The sequence below is a fragment of the Sorex araneus genome, chromosome 3 (assembly GCF_027595985.1).
Source record: "Sorex araneus isolate mSorAra2 chromosome 3, mSorAra2.pri, whole genome shotgun sequence".
Lineage (NCBI taxonomy): Eukaryota > Metazoa > Chordata > Mammalia > Eulipotyphla > Soricidae > Sorex > Sorex araneus.
In genome coordinates, this window is record NC_073304.1 from 35,262,680 (window position 1) to 35,286,339 (window position 23,660).

The 23,660-nt window shown below is 54.7% G+C and overlaps 1 protein-coding gene across 1 annotated transcript; it reads left to right on the forward strand.

Annotated features, from left to right (window-relative positions):
• The first annotated feature begins 466 nt into the window (after positions 1-466).
• RAB15 (RAB15, member RAS oncogene family) lies at positions 467-23,550 on the forward strand. The gene is made up of 7 exons (XM_004612355.2): positions 467-713; positions 17,744-17,804; positions 18,382-18,442; positions 18,972-19,049; positions 19,717-19,806; positions 21,191-21,256; positions 21,382-23,550. The coding sequence occupies exons 1-7, from the start codon at positions 590-592 to the stop codon at positions 21,538-21,540; spliced, it is 639 nt and encodes a 212-aa protein (XP_004612412.1). The 5' UTR covers positions 467-589; the 3' UTR covers positions 21,541-23,550.
• Positions 23,551-23,660: the final 110 nt, after the last annotated feature.

Below are 23,660 nucleotides of genomic sequence, written 5' to 3' on the forward strand. Positions count from 1 at the left end.
CCATCCGGGGTTACAGGGAAGCCAGATGACAGAGGGAGCATTCTAGCCACACACCGCGTGTTCCTGGGGACCCCCAAGAGCGGAGAGGGGACTTTGGATCCAGACAGATGGAGGCCTGGCGCCCTGGGTAGAGCCCAGGTGATGAGCAGGGTTAACCAGGCTCCTTCAGGGGGGCGGGAGTTAGCTGGATCAGAATCGGGATGATGGGATTTGGGGAGCCTTGAGGACACCCCAAAGCTGAGTTTGGCATCACTGGGCAGGTGGGCGCTCATCCCGACCCCCGATCCCCATCTGCAGAACGTCTGCGGAGGAACAAAAAGTGTGTCCCCGCGGGTGCCCCGGGTGCAGGCGCAGCGGGGGTGGGCCGGCCGCGCCCCGCCGCGGGGTCCCCGGGCCCCCGCGCGCTCCCGCCCCCGGTCGGGGCGGTGCAGGGGCAGGGCGGGCGGGGGCGCTCCTCCTCCCCGAGCGCCGCTCGGCTCCGGCTCCAGCCCCGGCTCCCGCGAGCTGCGCGCGGGCCCGCGCGATGGCAGCGGCCGAGCGGGGCTGAACCCGCCGCCCGCGCCCGCAGCCGGCCCGCCGGCCCCGCGCCATGGCGAAGCAGTACGACGTGCTGTTCCGGCTGCTGCTGATCGGGGACTCCGGCGTGGGCAAGACCTGCCTGCTGTGCCGCTTCACCGACAACGAGTTCCACTCGTCGCACATCTCCACCATCGGTAAGGCGCGGGGGGCCCGCCCTGGCCGCCGCGCGCCCCCTGCCCGCACCCGGCCCCGGGCGGCGCGCGAAACCAGGGCCAGGGAATGAAACCCGGGGAGAGGGGCCTGGGACCCGAGCGTCTGTTCCTGGAGATGAGGGGGTCCCTGTTGCTCTCGGTGACTGATGGGGGAGGGGCTTTCCGGCCCCGCGCTGGGAGCCCCCTCCCATGCACGCCCTAGAACCGGGGCGGGTGTAGGCCTGGGTTCCCCTAAGGCAGAGCTGGGGCAGCGGGCACCAGAGCCTCGGAAACGACATGTCCAGACCCCTAAGTGGAGCGGGGGAGGGGAAGTAAAGCTCATACTGGGCAGAGGGGTTCGGGATGGGGTGCCCACTCAGGTCAGGGGTGACCCAGCTTGGAGGAAGAAGGAGGGGAAGTAAAATGAGGAGCCAGAGCGGTTGAGGTATGCCTGGGGACAGCTGGCAGCTGTGAAGGTACACCAGATAAGGCAAGGTGGGACACCCCCAGGAGGTGAGGAGGCTGAGACAGGCCCATAACGGCCCTGGTGGCGCGCAGTCAGCCTCAGGTTTGCTTGGTGTGTGCGTTTGTTTGTTTTTGCGATGCTGGGATCGAACCCAGGGTCTGGCACATGCGATCAACTGCTCTACCGCAGAGCCCCAGCACCCCTCCCCCAGTGTCTGTGTGGGAGGAAAAAGCTTGGGACCATCCTGGAGCAGGGATTCAGCAGCAGGAGACTAGGCTGTGCTCTGGCGGAGCTGAGCCCTGCTTAGAACCCCTGGCAGGGCTGGGTGGGACCCCTCTGGGGAGGGGTGGGTGAGTCAGCTTTGACAGGGTCTCTGTCTCTCTCTCCTACCTCCTCTGGGAGGCCCAAGGTGAGAGAATCCCACCCACTTCTGACATCTCGGCAAACTGTCTGGAGGCCCTCCCTCCCCCAACACACTCCATGCCAGAAGAGAGGAGGAGGAGGAGGAAGAGGAGAAGGAGGAGGAGGAGGAGGTGGTGGTGGTGGAGGAGGAGGAGGAGGAGGAGGAGGAGGAGAACAAGAACAGAGAAGAGGCAGTCTTTGTTGTTAGCTCTAGAAACCTCTCTTGGGAGCAGGTAGCCTTAAATATCACTAAGACTTCACTTCCCTGTCTGTGGAATGGGGGTGACTGCAGTGCCTTGTCGTGGGAGGCTTATCTTTGGGTGCAAGACATCTCAGAGATGAGTAGGGGCTGAGACCAAACCTTCTGGAGTGTGTGGGTGGGTGGAGGGGAGGCCACTCTAGGAGGGGAGTGTTGGGGAAAGGCCTGGGAGAAAGCCAGGGAGTGGCCAGGGAGATGAGGACAGGTCGCAGCCTTGGGGACAACGTGTAGCCGGTTAGCACCCAAGGAAACGTGCAGTGACTATTTTGGGGGCCAGGTCAGATATCTGGAGATCTGAGCTCACAGCAGAGGGTGGGGGCTGCCCCAGGCCACCATAGCCACCACAGCAGATGCCATTTCCAGTCCTGGGGCTCACCTGAAAGCTTTCCCCAGGTCCCTCATTTGAGACACTCTTGGACTCCTACTCAGGGTGTTAGCAGGAGACATACATCCCCTTCCCATAGGCAGAAAATAAGATTGTTGTTTCTAAAATACAAATATAGCCCTTGAAGCTTCTGCTCCCCATTCCCTCCCCAACCCTTCCTTAGGACTCAGGGTTCCTGGGCCTCTTCCATCCTAACAACTTCCTAGCACCCAGGTAAAGACACTGTGTGCCCCATGCCACACAGCCTCTGTGATAGAGGAGAGCCCCAGAACTCAGTGGGGGAATGTAGGGGGCACTCTTCCTCTCTGCTACTCTCAGGGCCTTTGTCTAGTGGCCAGAAGAGTCCTTCTTCTGTTTCTGGTGTGTGTGTGTTTGTGTGCGTGTGCGCGTGCACGCACACATGTGGAGTGTATGTGTGTGTAGGGGGTCCATCCCTTTCTCCAAGAGACAGAGCACTATTTAGAGCACTATTTAGGGATCGGACTTAATGGAAAAGGCAGAATACCTGTCCCATCCTACTAAGTGTCCTGAACTCATCTGGTTTCCTCTTATCTGAAGCTTGCCTGCTCTACAGCAGTTCTCAAGACTGAGAGAATTGGATGGTCAAGCAAAGCTTTGCCTTCAGGGATGCAGAAAGTTTCCCACACACCTGGGAAAGATACAAATCTAGGAGCCAAAAAAGTGGATCCCACCCAGTTGTATGATGGGTTTGTCCCTTCCCCCTGACACTGTGTCCTCTGCTAGACTCAGTGCCAGGACCAGGAGACTCTAAAATGATTAATACACGTGTGGCTGTGCTCATGATGCTCCTTGTCTAAGATGACCAGAACGTCTTTGTGAATGGGGGAGACGCGACCATTCACCAATGACTGCCATGGCAGAGGTCAGATTCTTGGAGTGGGTTGCTAAACACTGATGCCAGCATACCTGTGCTGTCCTATTTATGCCACTGACTCTGAAAGCCTATGTTATGCCAAGGATGGGCTGCCAGGGAGCAACGAGGAGACTGTCCAGCGAGGGCAGGCCCTAATGGTCCCTCCCTTCTCTCTCACTGGCAGGAGAGCAGGCAGCATGAGCTAGATTTGAGCACATAGCCTCCCTTCCTCATGCAGCCCGCTGACCCGGATGCAGAGGTGGGAAGTTAGCACTGCCCTCATGTGCTTGGCTGTTTCTTGAGCTCAATTAATTGAGCATCCAGTACAAGGATTTTGGAGACATATTGCTGTCCACCTTTCCCTTCCCACAGGAGACAGTTGTCTAATGGGGTAGGCAAGACACAGGCTAGAAGGAGCTCAGGCCATAGTGAGATAGGCTGTGTGAGAGCACTTCGGAAAGTGCTCTTCCATGCAGAGAATGGATAGTGACCATCGTTATTACAGTGAGTGTGTGTGTGTGTGTGTGTGTGTGTGTGTCTGTGTGTCTGTGTGTCTGTCTGTCTGTCTTGGGTTCCATGGTTGTTACCTGATTCTAAATGATGTAGAATGGACCTGTTGGGGAAGAGGCAGCCGGGAGGGCTGGGGAAGGCAGGCTGAAGGCAGGCCTTCTAGGGTAGGCTGCTTCTCGGTTCCTGTTAGGGAGGAAGCAGATGGAGTCAGGTGCAGACATGACTGAGGTGGGAATTCAGTGGGTGCTCATGGGCCTCTGGGCAGTCTGGCTGGAACAGAAGGAAGGTTTTTAAGGGGAGAGTGAGAACATTGCTTTGTCTCCCAAACTAAATGCCTTGAGGGTGAGGCCATATCTATTCCTCTTTGTTTTCACAGTCCTCATACAGGACAGGACACATCTAACCGTGTTGTAAAATGAATGGGAGGATCTCAGGCCTGGTGTGCAGAGAACTTCCATGGATATGTGCAGAGGACTTCTAGGATTGTGTGCAGAGGGCGTCCAGGGCAGTGCGCAGAGGTCTTCCAGAGTCGTGCGCAGTGGGCTTCCAGGGCCAGGCTTAAGGAGGCTAGACTCGAGCCTCAACTTGGTAGTTTCCAGGGAATGACATAACGGCAATGGCACCCAGGATATTGGCTGCACGAGGGGATGAAGACTGGAAGCAGGGAGGCCCGTGGCAGTCTGGTTAGTGGAACCCTCACGATGTCCTCTCTTTTCCGCCCCCACCCTCTTCTGTGGCACCAACACCCAACTCCACACAGGCACCCATGCTCCTTCTGCTCCAGAAGCAGGCAGGTTCAATCCCGTCGGTGACGTGGCACATTCTGAAAGGGCCCCTGTGGCCTGCCAGGCAGGACAGTGCCTCATCCTACAGGGACATGACTATGAAGGGGCCCTTGTGTGTGTAGCCGGGAGGAACATGTAAGCCACGAATGGAAGCTGAAGTGTTGGCCAGGTCTGTGAGTTGGTGTTTCTAGAGCTGCCACCTGGTCTGTCTCTGTGCGCAGGGCAGGATTCCGAGCAGGCTGCAGCCCCGGGGCGTTCTGGTTAGACGGGTTGAACTGCTGTGCTTCAGGGCTGCCTTCTCCAGCACAGGAGTGTTTGCTGCTGTGGTGTCACCTTTCTGGGAAATTCTGTTCCAACTGGCTCTGGCTGCCCCAGGCCAGGGTTTGTGGGGGATGAAGGGATTGGGAGAGACTTGGCTGTGGAAAGCGGAAGACAGAGCTGAGCTGAGAATCAAGTGATCTAAGAATGGAACTTGGACCCCAAGGTCCTGAGGTCTGTGGGTCCCCCTCCAGGCTCCGTGGGCACACTGGGCAAGTCTGGACTGAGTCTGGGCCAGTGCCCCACCTCCTGGGAAGCCTCAGCCCGTAGGCAGCCTGGAAGGTCTGAGGTCTCTTCCCGCCTGTTTCCAAGCCCCAAAGAGAGGAAGGGAGGTGAGAATCCCAGAAAGGAAGAGAGATGAGAATGGGGAGTGGGAAGGAGGAGAAGGGGAACCAGCTGACCTTTAGGCCCTTTAATCTGTCTGGTGTCCCATAGTAAACTGAAGACCCCAACGAAATCTTCCTCAAAGGTCCTTATGAAGATTCCAGAGGCTAAAGAATCCAAAGCACTTGTCAGATCCCTTCATACAATGGTAGCTTCTGTCATCATTAGTTTTATGCTTCAGTCTTACAAAAGTTGGAGATGAAACTCTCAGTAAGGAGCCTTGAGGTCATCCCCACCACCCCTCAGACACTGTCACTGAGACTCTTGTCCCTGTGGTGTGGCAGTGAATCAGACAATCAGGAATCAAGCACCAGGCTCCTTCCAGGGAGGTCCCAGGGGGAGGCTTTGGGCCTTTTTCTGTGCCATGAAGTATGAGACCATGAAATATCTGGGCATGAAGTATGAGCGGGAAAGAGGGCGAGAAGTGCGGAGAGGTGTCCTGAGAAGATGGAGTGCCTCAAGGCGTGGGTCTGTGCCAGCTCTCTCTGTCTCACACCCCCACTCCTACCATCCCCTACACAAAAATGTGATCCCCAACAATGGCTCAGGAGCCCTCGGAGGGTTTGGCTTCGGCCCAGCCACCTCCACAGCTCTGGAGACGACCCCGATGATGCTGAGCTGCAGCCTCTGCTCCTCTTTCCTCCTTCCTTCCCAGACAGCTTGGAGACGAGCTTCGTAAGAGGAAAATCGATATTTGGCCATTCCCCTTCTCCCCCGATTGCCAGCTCTTCTCAGAATGCGTCCTTGTGTAATACAGTATCCGTGCCGGCTGGCCTGGCCAGCTTTCTGCCTGGGTCTCTGACTTTGCCTTGGCTCTTGTGCCAGTTCGAGTGCTTTGTCCAGGGAGCCACAGGACTTCCTAGACATTTAGTTTTTCCCACCGAGAAGGAAAGGACTAGTTAGCAGTCCCTCTGGTATGAAGGGAAACTGAGGCCCCAGAGCCAGGGGCATGAATGCAGTTGGGCAAGACTTGCACGGTGTCTTTGCCTTCAGATTCTCTACCCTGACTGTGCGTATGTCTTTTCTCATTCTAGAAGGCCCTTCCAGAGAGTGCCCAGCAGGTCCTCTCTTCTGTGAGCCAAAGGGCCTCCTCCTCCCCAGCTAAGGGCCCTGTCTGCCCCTCGACAACACCACTCTCAGAGAGAGTCAGGACCGGTCCTGAGGAATCTGGCTGCAGGCCTTTTGCTGGTGAGACGGAGAGTTACCTTCCTGTGATGGTCCCCTTAGAGGTGCTAAGAACTCTACACAGGATGCTGATGTCTGAGAGGACTGACCCTCTGCTGGCAGCACAGGGTGACACCCTGATTGATCCTTCCCCACCGTGAGCACTTTCCCCCCACTGATTTGTCTCCTGGCTGCTCTGATCTCATGCATCCATCGTTTGCTCACTCATGCACCCCTTCCTGTCTTCTTTCATTCATTCCACAAGTAAGTAGGAGCTGCCTTTCCTCATACAGCAAGAACATGAAATGAGTCAGATGCTGTTTGTGCTGGGAGCTTGAAGACAGATGATTGGGAATAGGGTTTGATGCCAGAGCTGTGTGGGAACACCATGGAGTCACAGGAAGGGGACTGTGAAGGCTTCCTCAAAGAAGGAATATTTCAGTAGGGCCTTGAAAACAAAGTAGAGACACCCCCCTCTGCCCCCGAGGGGACAAGGGATGGAGAAGTAGGTGCTGCAGAAAACACCCTGAAATTTAGGACTGCCATTTTTGTGCCTGGCTGGGCCAGCTGACAGTGACCAGACCATGGTTGTACTGGCTGAAGCTCAGTTCTGTCCTTGCTAGGAGATTGCTTTGTGGGTTTTGTGTGAGGACAAATGTGTCTGGACACCTCATCTCCTCCAGGAGGTTTTCTCCTGAGTCTCTCAGTTCTAGCTCCTTCTGCCAGAATGTTCTGCTGCCTGTCATGGTGACCCTGGGAAGAGAGGAAGGTAGTGTGAGGGGGGCTTGTCTGATGACCCCCCCAGCAGCCTGCACAGGGGAGAGGCCGGAGCACAAGGCTCAGTGGCACAGGCCCTGAGAGGTGGGTGTGTGTGACCAAGGGGAGGAATGGTTGTTTCCTGAACATCTGCTCTGTGCATCTGCTCTAGGCACTGCCGTGCTGCGTTTTAGACTCGTGAGCCTGTCAATAGAGAGCTCACTCAGAGGGGGTAAGGAATCCCCAACTTGGCCTTGCTAGTATTTGAGAAGTATCTTGGTCTAAGTTTCTTCAGATCAGAGGCCCAAACAACTGTGTGTGTACGTGCGCGCGTGCGTGTGCGTGCGTGTGCGTGCGTGCGTGTGTGTGTTTGTGTGTGTGTGTGTGTGTGTGTGTGTGTGTGTGTGTGTGTGCATACAGAGAGTCCTTATGATGGTGGGAACCCAGGAGATGTAAGAGGAGGGAGCTTGTTCTGCAGTCCCTCTCTGAGAAAGAGCACTGGACCCTCTTCCTTTTCTCTCCAGTGTTTAACTGCCTGAGAGGTGTTTGCTGCTTCCCTGCCTGGGCCCTGATTCTTCAGCAGTTCAGTCTGTTGGCACCTTGTTGTCTGCCTTGTCATTTTGATCGCAGTTCAGATGTTACTCACCTCCTTTAAAATGTCTTGATTGATGGGGTCAGAAAGATAATACAGGGTGAATGCACTTGCCTTATATGCAGCTCACCGGGTTCAGTCCCCAGCACCACTTTCAGTCCCCAAGCACTATATGCAGAGACAGGAACAGCCCTTGAGCACTGCTGGGAGTGCCTCCCCCCACCCTTTAAATATAAATAAGGCATATTCACTGAGCAGTCAGTCCAAAAGAACTTGCACATTACCACTCATGCTTTGTCATTCTGCCTTTGCTCTTAGCACAGATTCTTCTCTGCAATGATTTGTTTGCTTATTTCATACCTGTTCTCCCCACTAGAGTAGCAGTTCTCCAAAGGCTCTGCATTATCATTTGCAGGTATATCTGTGAGCACCTACTCAGTTCCTGGCACATAGTGGGCAATCTGAGAACAGTTTGTTAGAGTGAGTTTGTTTGCAGGGATGAATGAATGCAAGCATTTTCCTATAGCCCCCGCACCTTTTTTTGGGGGGCATGCTTTGTGGTACTCAGAGCTTACTCCTGGCTTTGTGCTCAGGGATCACTCCTGGCTGAGCTCAGAATACCATATGGGGTGCTTGGGATATAACCCAGGTCAGCCTTATGCCAACCAAATGCCCTACCCACTGTATTATCACTCACTTCCCTCCTAGAGGCCTTTTGCTCTTTCCTCAGGGGAGATGCATTGGTTTTTGGTGACATAGGAGACAGTGGGTAATTCAGAATGTGAGCCTATGGGGAACTCCTTGGGGCGTGAAAGGAGGGAAGGGTTCTGCAAAGGGCCAACTGTTCCCAAAGGTTGGAGCATCTTCCAGATGCTGACCAGAGAAGTTCAGACATAGCAGAAGTGGAACCCAGGCTCCCTGAGTTCTGGGCATCCTCTTTGGCTAATGTAGAGAGGAGGGGCCATTATCTGAGACTCACCTCTTCACCTCTGTTAGCGCAGGGTCACCACTGGTGGCAGATCATGCCCATCAGCTCATCCTGGCTGCTGGCAGATCATGCCCATCAGCTCATCCTGGCTGCTGGCATAACCTAGGACCACTTCACACCTGGGAACTCAGGAATGGGGTGCCCAAAGGCCCAGACACTGGGACCTGTTTTCCCTTCACCGTAGACTTTGTGTGAATGTGACAGACTTGCCAGGAACCCTGGTCCCCATTGTCCTGCCACATGAAGACTGTGTATGTGCATGTTTGCAGGTATGTGCATGCATGTGTTTGTGCCTGTGTACATGTGTATGCATGTATGTGCACATGTGTGTGTGTCTGTGTCTGTGTGCAGAGGAATGTATGCATCTGTCTAGCTAGAGACAGGAATGGCAGGGCCCCATTCTGAAACCTCCCATCTTTGTGGGCCGGGGAGGCAGCTTCTTTGACTAGTGACTTTGAGATGAAAATGTGGCTTTCGAGTTAAAACACTGTTTCCCAAAGTAGGCAATCCCCCTAAAAAGGTGCTAGATTATTCCAGAGGGCTCTGTGCAGTTGTGGGGTGTGGACTACTTTGTATTTGCTTAGAGAGGTAGATCTCCAGGAGGGTGCTGAGGAACTCTGTTTCTGAAAAGGGGGCAGTGGACCAAGTAGACATGGGCCCCTCTGAGAACCTGGATTTCCTGTCTGCTGAGGAGCAGGCCTGCCTCTGGGTTCCTGGATTCCCACCTCCATCCTTCTGGCATAGGCTGACTCAGGCGTTAGCTCAGAGCCTGGCGCACCTTGCTCCCCAGAGTGAGGTCAGCAGGAGGGCTGGCCAGTCTGCCACTACCCAGAAGAAGACCTCTGCTCTCTGAGCCGGGCAGACAGTGAGCACCAAGTCCTCAGCCAGGAAGGACGAGGGAGGCAGCAGGTAGCAGGCTGGGGGCTTTGCCCTCTTCCCACCTCACCCGATTGGGGGGCAAGACCTGGGGTCTGTGGCCTAGAGCAGCGTTTCTCAGCCAGGCCCCCAGGATATTCCAAAGAAACCATAGCACAAGACTAGAGGGCCTAGGGGCAGGACTGGAGACCACAAGGAGAAACAAGATGGGAAGGGGCCGTGTTTGGGAGAGTGGGAAGCGCTTCACCACCTTCCCTCCCTCTCATTTGCCTTCATTCCTGCCCTCACTTGTCGTGAGTTAGTGGGGAGATGTCACTATTGTCACTGTTGTCTCCTGAGAAGTGTTTCACTGAGAGAAGGGAGTTTTGAAGTAGGGATGAGGGGACGAAGGGAGGCCTTTTGTGGGGGATGTGGGGGCATGTCATTATGTGCCAGCTCCCCACAGGGTCTGCCTTGCCTTAACTCCTGCTTTGGGCTTGCCCAGGAAGATGTCTTTGAGGGGTCCCTGCACCCCAGTCTCCACACTCGGGCCCTGGCTGCTCTCTGGGTGGAGGTGGCCGCCTCCCTGGGCTCCCATCTTGGTAACTGGAGCTCTCGGGGCTCTGGGGATTGGGTGTCCCCCTCGGGTTTCAGGTATAGTAAGTGCTTCCTTGGGGCATCTCATCGCTAATGAAGAGGCTCAGTCACACTGTCTCTCCTCCTTGACACTTGTGGCACTTGGCACTTGACAGGACACACTCGAAGTTAACCCTTGAAGTGCAAGCCTGCCCACTTGCACTCAGATGTCCCCTAGCTTTGCAGATTTGGGAACATCTGAGTCCCAGAGGAAAGAAGGAGGATTTTTTTTTTTCCCTAGGGGTGGAGATGAGGGAGTGAGTTTGGGTGGGGAGGTGGCACATACCTGGCAGTGCTCGAGCTTACTTTCTTGCTTCTGACTCTGGACATGCACCTTGCCCACTGTACCATCTCTCTGGACCTCTCTCTTTTATGTTTTCCTGTGTGTATGTGTTTGTTTCATTTTGTGGTGCTGGGATTGAACTGGAGCCCTCACCCATTAAGGTAGCTACATCCCAGCCCTCTGAATTTTTGTTGAAATCCTTTGCTTCATGCTGAACTCTGTGGCTCTCCTCTTTAACTCTCTTTCTTCCTCTTATCTGGTGCCTCTCCTTGTTTCTATTCCCAAGCTGTCACCTCAGCCTCTCTAATCTCATATTCCCCTAAGCAAAAGAGGTAACATTTAGTGGAGCCGTGTTGGAGGTTTTATACTTTGTCTCATAATCCTCCCAAGAGTTCTCTGATATCAAGGGTGATTGTGTCCATTTTCCAGATGAAGAAAATGAGGCAGAGTTCTGTCAAGTAGCTTTCCCAGGAAAGATCACACAGGACTGGTTGTTCAGTGGCATTGGAATCATTCAACCTTTTTTATGGGACATACAGCTGGTGATGCTCCTCCTCCACTCTCTGCACTCAGGGATCACTCCTGTGGTGCTTGGAAAACTTTGTGAGGTGCTGGGATCGAATCCAGGATGGCTGCATGCAAGCATGCAAGCCAAGTGCCTTAATCCCTGTACTATCTCTCTGTTCCCCATAATGGTGCTCTTAATGATTATGCCTCTGTTGTTTTTTTCTTCTTTTGGTATGGGGGCACACCTGGCAGTGCCCAAGGCTTACTCCTGGCTCTGTGCTCAAGCATCACTTCTGTTGGGCTTGGAGGACCATATGGGGCTGGAGTTCAGATCTGGGTCATCTGCTTGCCTTACACATGCCTTACCCACTGCATCTTACCCAGTGCACCATCCCTCTGGCCCCTCAGGAGCTCATACAGCCTGAACCAGGGCCCTTGCTGGAGAGGAGAGCCTGTGTCCCGCATGTGCCTCAGCCCACTGAGCTTTGTCCTGCCCCACCTCTGTTTCTCGGGCTGCCCCTTTGCTGTGGGTTCCTGGGCTATCTAGAGACAATGCTCTTTTCTCATTTCCTCTGCACAGTCTGCCGAACCCTCAGCTTGTCTGGGAGGCAAGAAGTAGGATGGGCTTGTCCCCATCTTACTGCTCAACAAGAAAGATTTTAGGAGCCAAGTCTGCCCGCTGTTTCCTCTGCCCAGTCCCTGCTTCCGGGAGGAGGTCCTCCCCAGTGCTCCCATCTCTCTGGCCTCAGCCTGTCCCTGGGATGGGCCAGAACAAGAGTAAGAGCCCAGTATTTTTCAGAGGTCACTGTTGTGGGGTGCAGAGCATCCTGGCATGGCTGTATCACTGATATCTTCCTGGCGATGTGTGTGAGGGGTCGGCCGGCAGGGCCTGTCCTGAGCCACTGTGCACTCCTGCCTGTGCCTTCTGGCACTGGGGCGCTCTTGGAACTGCCCCAATGCCTGCCCTGTGCTTCGGGAGGCAGAGGTTCAAAAACAACAAACACCATCCAGTCTTTTATATAACAAGATATGAGGAAATGTACGATAGTAAAGTGGAGTTGGGGGGGGATGCCTAGATCACTGTTAACTGCAATGTTTAGAGAGGTAAAGGACAGAGAAAGAAAGAGATCAAGTGGGGGAGAGAAGAAAACAGGAAGTAATGCATGAACAGGCTGCAGGGTTTCAGTTACTGGTGGTATGGATGAGCGCTATAGCCATCTATACAAAACACGGACAACAGCACTGAAAACATGAGATCTAAGCTGCAATCACTGAAGCTTTATAATGTGGCCGTCAGGTTAACAGCTGGGGATGTTGTGGGGGTTGGGGTGGGGTGTGAACCTGGGAACTCTGGTGGTGGGATTAGTGTTGAAGTATTAGATGCCTAAAACTCAACTGTCAATAACTTTGTAAATCACTGTTGTTTAAAAAAATGAAAAAAGAAAAGAGACTACACATGGTCACGTACCATGGCAATGAGGCCATGATATCACAATTTGAAAATGTGTCAGATGAGCACATAGTGTGTACCTTAGTTGAAATGTCAAATGTGTTAATTACTAAAAAAACAAACAGCATATGTCAAATGGAGTCTCCATCCCTTAGTGATTTGTGTCTGGTTGGGGCTGAAAGACAGAACAGGACGCAGCCAGGAGCAGGAAACAGGGTAAGGAATTTATAACCCCCCTCCAGGCCCAGCACTGATGTGTCTTTCCCCAGCCTGGGGCGGGCAGCAGGCAGGCAGGCCATCCGGAGTTGTTCTCCCACTTCACAACAAAAAGGGACTGTGGTCGTCCTGAGTGCAGAGCCAGGAGTAACCCCTGAGCATTACTGGTTGTGACCCCCTAAAAAAACAAATAAAGGGCGGGGGCTGTGCTCTGAGGGTGTCCCTGCACCGGAGGGGGAGAGGGTCTCTGGGCTGTGGCTCTGCTGGGGTTCCACCCGCTCAGTGTCAACATCTGTAGGTGTCTCTGCTTTTCCACAAACCCATCAGCCTCTTGCTTCACCTTTTGACCAATCCTTCCTGCACCTTCAGGAGGGAGCAGGCAGGGAAGGGGCTTAGCCAGCACCTCCTGGTACCCCTGTTGACCAGATCCCCTGGAGAATACCAGCAGGACTGCTGCTGGACCTCCTTTGTGTCTTCCGTGCCCGAGTCAGTCAGGAGCTGTGGCTCTGCAGAGAACAGGTTGGGCCGAGCCTGCTTCCCTGAGCAGATCCTCTGTTCGGACGCTTCCAGCCAGGAGGAGCTGTGGCAGGTGCGAGGTGAGGGGGCACCCCAGGAGGTCAGGAAGCAGGAAGCTGAAGGGGCATCTCTGGGACCGGGCTAGAGCTGCGCGGAGCTGGCCAACTTGTCACTCCTGAGTGTTCTCAGCGGCTGGAAGAGAGTCAGGCTTTTGCAGGGATGCTGGGGGGCACGGGGCTCCCTGCAAATTGCCTGGGTGTGCCAGCACCTCACAGCATCAAGGCTCCTTAACACCAGAGCAGGGGCTCTGCCTGCGCGTGGAGGTGGAGCAGCAGAGGGGTGAGAGTGAGGAGGAGTCCCTAGGGGGGATCAAGCAGAGGGGCCTGGGGAGCAGGAAGTCTGGGTCCCTGGGATTAGCTGTGGCTTTGAGGCATGTAGACTCAAAGCAGTTTTTCCATGACTGTTTGCTGAGCAGCTGTGAGCCCCAGGAGGTCAGGAAGCAGGAAGCTGAAGGGAGGCCAGAGATCGACTTTGCCCTCCGAGCTCAGCAGGGAGAGTCCAACAGGATTGCAGGGGCAACATGCGGGCCTGTGGGGCACAGGTGTGGTGGCAGGGGAGGGGGCACAGTGGCCTGAGCCAAGTGCCAACCAGGCTGTGCTGGAGTTGAAAGGAGAAAGTTTTAGTTCCACCTGGGCTGTTCGTCTTTTTTCATTACTCTTCCCTTCCATCATAGATGTGTGCAAATGACTATAGTACACAGGAAAGCATTTACTTCCCAGAGATGTTGCAGCAGGTTTTTCCTGGGGTCAGTAAGGCCTGGGTTGGAAGGTGGTGGTGGGGTGGATGTGGGTGGGGGGAATTTCCTGCCGTAGTTTCTGGCCACACAAAGAGAGGTGGGAGAAGGGCTGGAATCGCTCCGCCCTGCCTCTCACAGAGGTTTTCACTCTGCAGAGAACAGCCCTTGGCGAGTGGGGGGCCTTCATCCCTGCTCAACCCTTCCAGGACCCTGCAGGGAGGCAGGACCACTGCGTAGTTCAGGTTCTGTGCCAGCCAACATACCTCCCACTCCTCCAAGGGAGGTGGCAGCCTCTGTGCCAGCTTTGTGGTGTCTTTGGGTTGCTGGGCTCTTGCGTGTCTTAACAGATTCCCAAGACTAGGTTGGCTATTTCACCTCTCTGGGTTTTGGTTTCCTTCCATTAAGCCCTGGGAAGCCAGGGTCTGTCGATCCTTTTTGCCTCTACACTGCCAGGAAAGGCAGAGGTTAAGTTCTCTTAGAAACTGTGAAATAAAGTAGAACCTTCTAGCTCCCTCCCCCACCCTTAGGACCACTTGGCAAACAGCAATGCCCTGAAAGGCTTGCATGTAAGGATGAACTAGGTTTATTACAAAATACACGAAATTGTACCAGGTCCCAGAGAGCAGAGTTACAGGGATTTCATGCTCAGAGAAGCTCACAGCATCAGGCTTGCAAGGCAGGTAGGTGCCCTTTCTCAGGGTTCCTGGATTTATTTTTTCTTTATCTTCTCTGTCTGTCTGTTTCTGTCTCTGTCTGTCTGTCTCTGTCTCTCTGTCTCTGTCGTGTCTTTCTCTATCTCTCTCTGTTTCTCTGTCTCTGTCTCTCTCTCTCTCTATTTCTCTCTCTTTTATTTCCTGGAGGGGTGGGAAATGGTGGTGGTCACACCTGGTGGTACTCAGGGCTTACTCCTGGCTCTGTACTCAGGGATTACTTTTGATGGGGCTCCTCAGAGGCCATATGGGATGCTGGGATGGAGTGGCTGGGGATCGAACCAAGACTGGCTGCATGCAAGGCAAGAGCCCTATTAGATGGTGGTTAGTCTGGATGGTGAAAGGGGAGAGACTGACTTTAGTCTGTGTTTGTGTGGAGCCTGAGTGTCAGGATAAGGGGAAGGTAACCTGCTGAAGAGCCCATGCCTTGGTGGAATGAGGTTGTAGCTGAGGTTTCTGGTCCCTTTGTGCTACGCAGCCTGCTGGATGCATTCCTGTCTTTACTGTGATTTCCCAACTGAAAATTGGCTCATGATGACCAAGTGGCTGTCTCCAGGAAGTGTTCAAAGAGTTCAGCATTTTTTTGGAGGGGTGTGGGAGCCTCCCAAATAATGCTCTAGGGGGGCCAGAGGGCACTCTTGATGATGGTGCTACTCAGCCTAGCACCAATCAGGATTGAACTCAGGACCTCTTCATGCTTGGCGTGTGTGCCAGCCTTTTTGATCAGTCTCTCTGGCCCCCGCAGACTTCAGCTTAATTAACCTGCTAGAAATAGCTCTTGAATTACTAGACACAGTACCCACCCAAGCACAGTTAGGGCTGGAGAGGTGGGCATAAAAACATCTCTTGATTCCACCTCTATGGAAAACGTTATGGTGACTTCTCAAAATAAAAGAGCTTCCTATGACCCAGTGATTCGCTTTCTTGGCATCTATATTAAGAACATAAAAACAGTTCAAAAAGATTTGTGCACACTCATGTTCATTGCAGTGCTGAGCCAGGATCTGGAAAGAATCTGAGTGTCCAGTGAGGGTCCAGGTTCAGTTCCCAACACTGACGGTCTCCCAAGCTCTGCTGGAGTAACCCCCGTGCAACAAGCCAGGTCTGACAGGATCTGACAGGAATGGCACTACACACACACACACACACACACACACACACACACACACACACACACACACAGTGGTATATAAACAATGGAATACTGTACAGCCATGAGAAAAGGTCAAATCTTGCTGTTTGCTCTGACTTGCCTGGAGCTAGAGGCTATCATGTTAAGCAAAATAAGTCAGTGGGAAAAAAAACAAATACCAGATGATCTCATTCAGATGCGGTATATAAAGAAGCAAAGAAAGGGATGGATGGTATCTATCACTGACAAAGCTTTGGGCTTCGACTACAGTACTGAGGTTACTAAGTGATGTGGGAAGAAGATAGAAGAGGATAAGGAAGGGGTGAACCAGATGATATCAGGACAGGTTGTGACATTAGGACAACAGTTGTGACAGGTCTTTGGCCCTTTGGTGGTGGTGAGGTGTAGTACCTCGGTACATGGAAAGCATAAACGTTAGTACTGTTGTCATCATGTTACCTAAACCACAACAAAACACCAACAAGAACACCAGACAGCTCTGTCTCTATCTCTGCCATCAAGCAAGTGCCAGCTCAGAAGCTACCACTGGGGTACTGGCTTCTCCTGCTGCAGCTTTCTACAGATTCCTCTTAGCTCTGGGCTGGTTTGCCAACTTCCTTTGTTTCCTGTAGTTTGTGGTGCTCAGTTCCTTCAGCACTGGGAATGAACAGTCTGAGCCTATGTTGCACACTCCCTGCCTCTCCCCTCCCCTAGTGACTGATTGATACTATCAGGCACCAATCACAGCCAGGAGTCCTGGGCCAGGAGGGCAGCTGTGCTGTGCAATATGTATTTGGTCCTTCTCCAAGATGATGGATAATGTCCCCCTTTTTGTTGAGTCAGAAGCACAGGTTCAGAGATGCCAGTGGCTCTACTCGTAGCTTAGTGTTTAGTACTAGAGTCAGGATTCAAGCTCAGGCCCAGACACACTGTCCTCAGGACCGGAACCATGAGCCTTCTCCTCACTGGGCCGGGTTTGGTGCTCAATTTCCAACACAGTGGGTTGGATCAGTTCTGCCTTTGCTGCAAGGCTTGTGCTGGCTTCATGTGCACAGGCCCTCTTGAACCCTGTGGAACTTTCTGCGCATTATTAAGGCGAGTGGGGGGGGGGGAAGAGAGAGAGAGAGAGAGAGAGAGAGAGAGAGAAGTGAGTGCCGGGTATAGGGACCAAATTCAAATTTCTGGGCAGAATAAACTGTTCTCTCCAGATGTATGTGTAGAAGACTTCACATGGAAGCAGGGTGCAAGGTGAGACATTTCAGCACCACTTGGGGTAGCCATGGCGTGGGCTCTCCTGTGTACATCCTGCCTTCTCCTGTGGTCTCTAGGCCCCCTTTACTTGAGGCTACTCTCAGTATAAGGAGCCAAAGAAAAGCCCATTCAAAACCTGGAGGATGAGGGGCTGGATCGATAATACAGTGGGCAGGGCATTTGCCTTGGATGCAGCTGACATGGATTCGATTCCCAGCATTCCATATGGTCCACTGAGCACCGCCAGTGGTAATTCCTGAGTGCATAACCAGGAGTAGCCCCTGTGCATCGCTGGGTCTGACCCAAAAAGCAAAAACAAACAAACAAACCTGAAAAACAAAACAAAACAAAACCTCTGGGTGATGGGACCAGATTCTAGTACAGCAGTTAGGGTACATGTGCCTAACCCAGTTCCATCCTTGGGACTGATGCCCTGACCTGACCATCCCTGGGAGCAGCCCTACAGACCCTGGGCACTGCCAGGTGACCTGGGTTATCCTGGCACCACAGGACCTGAGCAGCACCACATCACAGGCCCTTGCATTGAACCACTGAACCAAGAATTGCCAATAGAGCCCCTGGACCTCCTGAGAATGTATTGGGACCCCTCGACCTAAAAACTTTCTGAGGGTCTGGTTTTGGTTCCGGAAGACTCTTACCCCATGCCTTCTTTCTGCCAGACCACATTCACAGGAAACCGTTTCCAGGGTGCATGCCTTGGGCTACAGCCTTCACTTGCAGCGCCTCTCCCCCCAACCCCGCGCGCACACACACTTCTCACCGTTGTTCTCTCCCCAGGTGTTGACTTTAAGATGAAGACCATAGAGGTGGATGGCATCAAAGTGCGAATACAGATTTGGTGAGTGGGGAGGAGAGGCCCAGGGATGTCTGCTAACTGCCACCGCCAGGTGCAGAAGTCCACAGAGCCTTGGCCTGGGGTATCGGCCCCTCTTGGAGGCACGGAGGCAGTTTCATGGCCATGGCTCCTAGGAGCCGCTTTGGTGGGAATGACCACAGTCACCAGAAGTCAGGAATGAGAAGGAATGATCAAAATTCCCTTGGTGGGGGTGTAGTTCCCACTTTTGCCACAAAGGGCCGCTGTGGCTCTGACCTGCGGACTGTCTTCAGAGGTCTCACAGCGAACTGGCCACTGTGGCTGTATGCTAGAGATTGTTGTCCCAGGCCCAGGTATAGCTGTGATTCCTGGTGCTCATATAACTGAGGTATTTGCAGCCCCCACAGGCTGCCTTGAGCAGCCTCTCTGCAGAGTCAGGCCTGTTTCCATTGTCAGGGGAGGCAGTGAGGGGAAGGATTTGATTAGGGAGGAGGCTAAAACTCCCCTTGAAGCATCCCAGTTTTTCCCATAAGTCTCTGGGCTTCTGCCCCTCCCTTCCCCGCTGCTTCCATGCTTTCCTGAGGGTTGGTTTCTGCTCCAGGGACACAGCGGGCCAGGAGCGCTATCAGACCATCACAAAGCAGTACTATCGTCGGGCCCAGGTGAGGTTTTGTCTTCAGGGTGCACAGGTGGGATGTTACCACCAAACTGCCACGCACTGGATGTTTGAGATATTACTGCTGCTGAACCCTGAAATAGAGCCCTTGATTACCTGCAAGAGAGGGGAGCCCCTGGACAATCTACCATTGGTCCACGGGTCCCTAATTCATCTCTTATCCCCTCATGATGGGCTGATCCCCTACCTTACTCCCAAGTTCCACCTACGACCTAGGTTGGAAACCCAGATCAAAGCCTTAGAGCCCCATAATGGGTCAGGGAAGCAGCAGTGCATGAATACATGCATGCGTGCGTGTGTGTGTGTGTGTGTGTGTGTGTGTGTGTGTGTGTGTGTGTGTGTTTGGGGCTGGGGAATCTGTCTGAGAGATGTTTCAAGGGGCTGAGGGGTCCTTGTGCTAAACTGGGAAAAGGGAGCGTAGAACAGCACTGAAGGGGCTACGCCCGCCTCTGACTGGTGAGTGTACCGGCTTGGGGTGTGGCTGTCACCACTCCTGTCACTCTCTCCTCTCCTAGGGAATATTTTTAGTCTATGACATCAGCAGCGAGCGCTCTTACCAGCACATCATGAAGTGGGTCAGTGATGTGGATGAGGTAGGAGATGCCGCGTCGGAGCGGGGTGGGGGAGGTGCCTCGGAGCGGGAGCAAAGGGAGCGTCCGTTGGGAAGGGCGGGAAGATGCTGGCAGAGTGGCGACTGAGAGCTGCCAGGAAGCCATGCCAGAGGCACCCCAGATCGAGCCCTCCCTGATGACACAGGGAAGATGCCGCAGCACCCTGCCTGTCGCGCTCTGCCCTGCTGGGCCTCCGAGCCCTTTCTCCCTTGGAAACATGTCAGGTCCAACTCTGCTCCGCAAGCAGCTTTCTCCTAGAAATCTTGGGACCAGGTGGAATTTTGAGGCTGGGCTTCTGGTCCTGTGGCTGTGCTGTGGTGCCTTGGGCAAGACATTTGAACTCTGAGGCCCCCTTCCTCATTTATTCATGAGCCACTGGACTCAAATACAATGTCCTTTCCAGCTCAGATACCGACTGTCCAGGCCCAGGAAATGTCAGTAATCACCAGTGTCTTTTGCCTTAAGTGGTCCCCATGACCTTGCTAGGACCCCAGAGGCAGCCCTCGTCCTTGGGGACACCTGCGCCTGCCTCCTCTGTCCCTGGGCTCTTAGGCCTGGTGCTCGGTTGGAGGCTTGCACCGGTTGCGCTGTGGGGAGATGGTGGGTGACACCTCAGTCAGCCAACATTCTGCCTATCCTTTATCCACAGTATGCACCTGAAGGTGTCCAGAAGATCCTGATTGGGAACAAGGCCGACGAAGAGCAGAAACGGCAGGTGGGGAGAGAACAGGGTCAGCAGGTGAGTGGAGTGGGCTGGCAGGAGCCAAGTGGAGCCAGTCCGGGGTTCCATCATCGTGGTCCGATTACCTTCTACCATACCCCGAGGCCTGGGAGAGGTGCTGCCTATAAGAGTTTGCTTTCTGTTCTTCGGACAATATGGGATCCATCCTCAAACTAAGACCTCTTGGACAGCAATTGACCCAGGCCCAGGCCCCTCAAGGGCGCATCATTAGTCACTCAGTGTTAACTAAGAGGGAGGACTACAACTGCCCAATTTGATAACGGCATCGAGGCATTGCTCCCCTCTTCCTGCCATTGCACCAGCCCTGGGCTCAGCCTGGACCTGGTCCATAAGACAAGATGCCATGGAGGACCCTGGGGGCAGAAGGATGGCTGGTGTTGAGAACACGTGCAAACAACAGAAAGAGGCTGGAGGCCCGGAAGGCAGAAACAAGAGTCAGCCCCACTCTGATGCACCCCCTGTGCTTTCCAGGGGGTGCAGGGAGATAGGGGACAGGCTGCAGGGCTCGAGTACCACCCAGGCGGAACAGCTGAGCACCACCAGGTGTGGCCCCAAAAACAAAAAAAAAGAACAAAAAGAAAAGAAAAATACTTTTCTCTCCCTCTTCAGTCAATGGTATCATTCCATTGGCACTTCAAATAAAATGGGTTCTTTTTGTTATAAAAATGAATTCACGGTGATTGAAAAATTTGACAAGAGAGGTGAACCCAGCTAGGAGAATAATATTTCTTCAGTGTGCCTGTATACACGGCCCCATGCTGAGCGCTGGCTTGAGATGAGCATCTCCGCTCATTCATCCCACAGCCTTGGTGGTGAGACACTCTCCAGCCCTTTAACCCACCACAGAGCTGCAGCCTCGGGAGACTGAATGCCTTGTCCTAGGTCACATGCAAGCAAGTGGCAGCTGACACTCAAGTGTGTGGGCCTCAGTGACTCCTCAGCCTCTGTATTTGCCATCTGTGCCTGTGAGTGTGTGTGTGTGCATGCGTGTGTTTGTGAGTATGCGTGTGTGTGTACACATATGTGTGTGCATGTGAGTGCGGGTGTGTTCATAATGTCTGCACATGTGAATGTGTTCATGCATGCGCTATGTGCATGTTAGTTTACATGTGAGCCCGTGTGCGTTCGAATAGGTGTGCATGTATGAGTGCATGTGTGTGCCTGTGAGTGAGTGGTATGAGTGAGTTGCGTGAGTGTGTGTGCACATGCACACACATAAATGGAGAGGTGTTAGGGGGTGCATTTGTGGGGCCTCTCCTGCCCTTTGCTGGCCTATGCTGGTGGGGCCCTATCTCCCCTGGGAGAGGGTCTGCTCTGGAACTGCTGGAGACCCTCCTGGCGCCCACCCAGCCTCCCACTCAGAGCTGTGCTTCTCCCGCAGCTGGCGAAGGAGTACGGCATGGACTTCTATGAAACAAGTGCCTGTACCAACCAAAACATCAAAGAGGTGAGATTCAGCGTTTGGGCCCAGGCGCGTGTGAGGAGGGGACACGTAAAAGCAGGAGCTGAGTCAGCCTCACGCTCGGGCAGCTATGGGGTGACCGGGCCTAACCTGTGCCCTCGGCCCTCCAGTCTTTCACGCGGCTGACGGAGCTGGTGCTGCAGGCCCATCGCAAGGAGCTGGAGGGTGTCCGGACACGGGCCAGCAACGAGATGGCCTTGGCAGAGCTGGAGGAGGAGGAGGGCAAACCTGAGGCCCCAGCGAATTCTTCAAAAACCTGCTGGTGCTGAGGGTCCTGCGAGGAGCAAACACACCGGCCCCATCCCGCCAGGAGCCTGTGGCAGAGAGGGGGCGGGGCTCTGCCTGGTCCTCCCTTCACTGTCATGCTGCTACTCCCCACCTTGCCCCAGAGCAGCTCTGCCCCACACCCTTCCCACCCAGAGCCTGTCCTACAGCCTGCTCTGCCCCCCAAGTGTGCTGCGAGCCGAGGCCCGAGCTGCACCGACAGTTTGCGTGCCAGCTTGGCGCTTCTCAGTGAGTCTTCTCTCCCCTCCACCGCTGGTTTGTGTCCAAGCCCCTGGCCCACTCCCTGTGTCCTGCTGGGTGGCCGCCTGTGCAGCGCCTTCCTTCCTTCCTTCCTTCCTTCCTTCCAGCCCCATCCGAGCCAGCTGACCGGGGCTCTTGGGGCTCTCCCAGACTCTGCCCTGCTTGGGGGCAGGGCGGGATCCAAGGTGACAGGGTGCTTCTCCCCGTCCCGCCCTCCCCACCATCCCCAACGATCTAGGAAAGAGGATCCTGGAGGGAGGAAGGAACTTCCATGTCGGGGCTCCTTGGACCTGGGGCTGTGGTCCTGTTCCCTGCCACACCCCAGCTTTGGCCCCGTTTGGCTGCCTGCCCACCTGCTTCTCGGGGGACCTGTGCTCGGAGAGGAATAATAAATGACGAGGGGTGGCTGGGGTCAAGTCACCTCCATTCTCTACCTCCCACTCAGTGAACACACACCATTTCTCCCCTCCTGGGCTGCCTGCTGTGTTACAACACAGCCCGAGGCCGGAAGGCCTGGCAGGGACCCAGGGGTGCCCCTGGGGGATGAGACTGGTGAGCTCAGAACACAGCACAGGAAGGCAGGAGTCTTTGGACACGGAGGCCCAGTACCTGTCAGGTGAGAGGCGCGAGGCTGCAGCCAGGGCTGGCTAGCTTAAGGGCAGATGTGGCAGCTGGCTTCCAGGCCCCCGTCTTTCATGTCTAAGGTAAGAGGCTGCCCTCTGTGTCTTCCGAAGTGCGGCCTCCAGCTCTCAGGGCTGTCCTGAGGACAGGGAGTGGGGAGAAGAGCAAGGACAGTTGCAAGGCCAGCGTGGTGCAGCCCCACCTCCAAGCCCATCTTTTTCCAAAAGCGCCAAGAGCGCCTCCAGCCTCTCAGCTCCAGCAGGGGCCTGACCACGGCTTGTGCCCCCTCCACAGCTCTGTGCTCCGGAGCAAGCAACAAGGGGTTCCCCCGGAGAGAGGCTCAAAGGAGGCCCTCTCAGGCAGGAGCACCTCCGTGCCCCCAGGAGCATCCCTCTTGGGTGGCATGTGAGCTACAGAGCCCGGCCGGGGCTGGAGTTGAGACAACCCCCCAGGCCCCAGCGGTCAGCATACAGGATCCAGGGACCCAAGTCCACATAGGATAAGGCTCCAGAGCCCCAGGGGCTGGGGGTGAAATCACTGAGCCAGGGAGGGAAGCGCAGGATGGAGGGAGCATGTGAGGAGGGGGAGCCCCAGAGTAGAGGGTCGGGGCTAGTTTAGACACGTGCTGGTCTTGGGTGTTGGGACTCTTGTGTGACACCCCCATCCCCGGGAAAGGGCTGTTATGGGGTAGGGCACCCACCTGTGGATCAGCCCTGCAGTCTTCCCTGGGCCTGGCGGGCAAGGTGTGTGCCTGCAACCCTGAGGTTCCGGAAGGAAGAGCACCAGTGTCGGGGCCTGGTGGACCCCACGGACGGGGGCCACAGCTGAGGGATGGTGGGATCACCACAGGGCACAGAGGCAGGGTGCAGCTGTGCCTATAGGGTCCCAGGCTCTGCCTGTTGCTGCTGACTTCTCCAGTCGAAAGGTGGCCTGGGCCATGACTCAGGCCTCCTGCCTGTCCTCTCCGTACTGCACCTGCTGCCCAGATGGACACTGACCCCAACCTGGGCTGCCACCTGCCTTCAGCCCCCTCCCAGAGAAGGGTAGACTGTGGCTCGGCTCCAGCCCCTGCCCTGTGAGCAGGCTCCTCTGTTATAACCAGATGTTTACAGAATAAAGACAATTTCCAACCACAGGTGCCACTGCTGTGTGACTCCTTGGGTGTGGGCCTCCTGTGGACCTTGGATTCAGGGGGAAGAGGTGGGGGAGAGGCTGCAAAATGACCATGGAAGCCACACACACA